The 2,467-nt window shown below is 41.0% G+C and overlaps 1 protein-coding gene across 1 annotated transcript in view; it reads right to left on the reverse strand.

Moving 5' to 3' along the window:
* Positions 1 to 2,467, reverse strand: part of LOC101852529 (chordin-like protein 2) — a gene marked incomplete at its 5' end in the record, with an annotated part of 17,169 nt that overhangs the window by 1,663 nt on the left and 13,039 nt on the right. The window contains 2 exon segments of the mRNA XM_013090473.2: positions 446 to 541; positions 2,112 to 2,351. Coding sequence (XP_012945927.1) covers positions 446 to 541; positions 2,112 to 2,351 — 336 coding nt within the window.

The following is a 2,467-nucleotide window of genomic DNA, read 5'->3' on the forward strand; positions in this document are numbered from 1 at the left end:
CACACACACACACATTCTCACGCGCGCCAGCCTCTTAAAAACCTTACATACTGGCGATCAGAAGAAAAGTACCGTATCACATTCAGATTGCGTAAAAAATATCGACATTTGAGTCTTTACGCTTTTCCTTTCAGTGAATAATACTTAGTAGTCTAAAAAGCATGTTATGTTATGAAAATAACATTTTAGTGCTCTAATTAGTGTGTGTTCACAGCACCAACACCAAACAAATAGAAGATAAGAACTTTGTAATCAAACACCATAATAGCAATTGATCCTTGTCACCCAAGAAAGATAGTAGGTTTAACTGAACATCAGAGAAATCGGCGATCTCCACTCGTTTTTTGCTGTTGCAAGGACAGCCAGCGTCAGTTATCTGTTGACATGGAATGTCCTGGCAACAGCAGAAACGCTCGGAGCACGCCGATGGCTCAATTTCTCTTACTTTTCTTCACTCCTCCAACAATATCAGCTACTGTGACGTTCCGCCGGAAGTCCTCAGGAGCCAGTACCCAGTTTCTCTGTGTGTCGTGGATGCGACCTGCAGGTAGAACGTTATGGATTTACTTTGTTTGATTGCTAAGTGTTTTACGGCGCTCGCAACTTCATAAGGTCGTAAGAACGAGCGGGGCACACCAAACATATTCAGTTTGTTAAGAATCAATTTTGAATTTTGCCGGGGTGGCGGCCGAAGCCTAGTCTTATCGATTTTAGACCCCACCAAAAGATATTTTATGTACGCAACTTGCATACGGGACCTCCGAGGTTTTTAATCCTTATCCGAGAAGGCTAGCCCAGAAGAGATGGGGTCAGAAAGTACAGACGAAAGCAGACAACAGAAACGGTTAGAGAGCAGGTAAGGAGGTGAAAGGAGACAATTTTAGAGAACAAAATGTTCCGTCTCTGTCAAGTTTTGAACCCAGAACCTATAGAATGAGAGGCAAATACCGTAACGTCTTGACCACGAGAGCCCCCATGATTTACTTTGTCTGTTTATGCTGACCCACAAGCCAGAAACAAAAATGTGATTACGAGGCCATGTTGTGGTTAGGTATGGTATGGTATGTCCTTGTATGAAAGAATAAATGTTTGTACAATTACAGATAGCTCTTGTTTTAGCAACCACAGCTCCAAGCTGGTAGAATAATTATATTGTATGTTACAGTATTGTGTTGTATTATGTTAGGGTTGGGTATGTTACATGCTGTTGAATTCTTATAGGGGATTGAACATCTAGCTCTCACTGACAAACTTAAAGGCAGACGAAGCAGGGGTAGACCCAAATTTACTTATTTGAAAACCCTATTTACAATGGTGACGGGTAGGGATCAGGATCATATAGCTTTTTTTAGAGCCTCAGAGGAAAGGAATGAATGGATGTCTGTCGCAGATCTGGCACTTGATGAGGATGATGGTATTTTATGGTATGGTGTGGTACTATGGTAAGATATGGAATTGATCTTATTCCCATTTCAAACATTACAAGGTTCTTTAAGAAAAGGGTAATCCCATCTAAAGCTCATACCACATGGGACCGAACCAAGCGGGTTAGAGATCCATGAATACCCCACAAGCAACCCAAGTCCGGAGACGTTCTGTGAGGGGTCCGAACAAGGGTAAATTACAGCCTGATACCAATTAAACTAATGGCCCATCTCTAGACACAAAATAATCTCAAGTTTTATAGGAAACAGTTGGGTAACTCGTAGAATAAATATCTGGCGTCGACCTCACTTTTGCACTCTTGTGATGGACATGGAAGGCCCGGCAAAGAAAAAAAAGTAAGCCCCAAAACTGAATAGAGTTGGGCCCCCTTTCGATTTGGTCTGTAAGGCTTTACAATCACACCAATCAAAACACGAAAAAGGCACTGAATAACAAAAAGAAGAAAACAAAACTAACCAACAACAACAAACCATCAAACAAACAAACAACCAAACAAACAAACGAACAAACAAAAACAACACAACGCGCCCAACAAAAGCAACAGCAACCAAACCCCAAAAACAAAACAAAAAACCCAGAAACAATCGGGAAAAAAAGAAAAAAAAAAAAAGCCAAGACAACCCGTATCATTTTGAGTGTAACCCGCTTGCGTTGTGCCAGCTCACCTTTCCTGATGGTCCACCGAATGTGTTCTATTGTCTGATCTTTCGGGTTATCAAAGACCACGGAGTCAAAGTTACCGCCCTTGATGTGGTACACCAGACGATCCACGTTTGGCGGGATGCACAGTTTGTGGAATACGTCATCAAGGCGCATGCCCGGCGTGAAGATGTCGCCGGTGCTGGATCTGGACGTGGACGACTTCTTGTTTTTCTTTCTCTTGGTTTTTCGCTTTTTGCCTCTCCCTAAACAATATACAGTTCTGATATGTAATATATTCATCATATAAATTATGCTGCTTCTATACAATTATCTTATAATTTTTCTTTGAATAATAACAAATATACAATATATTTATTTT

This window comes from Aplysia californica, unplaced genomic scaffold (assembly GCF_000002075.1).
Source record: "Aplysia californica isolate F4 #8 unplaced genomic scaffold, AplCal3.0 scaffold01295, whole genome shotgun sequence".
In the NCBI taxonomy this organism is placed as follows: domain Eukaryota; kingdom Metazoa; phylum Mollusca; class Gastropoda; order Aplysiida; family Aplysiidae; genus Aplysia; species Aplysia californica.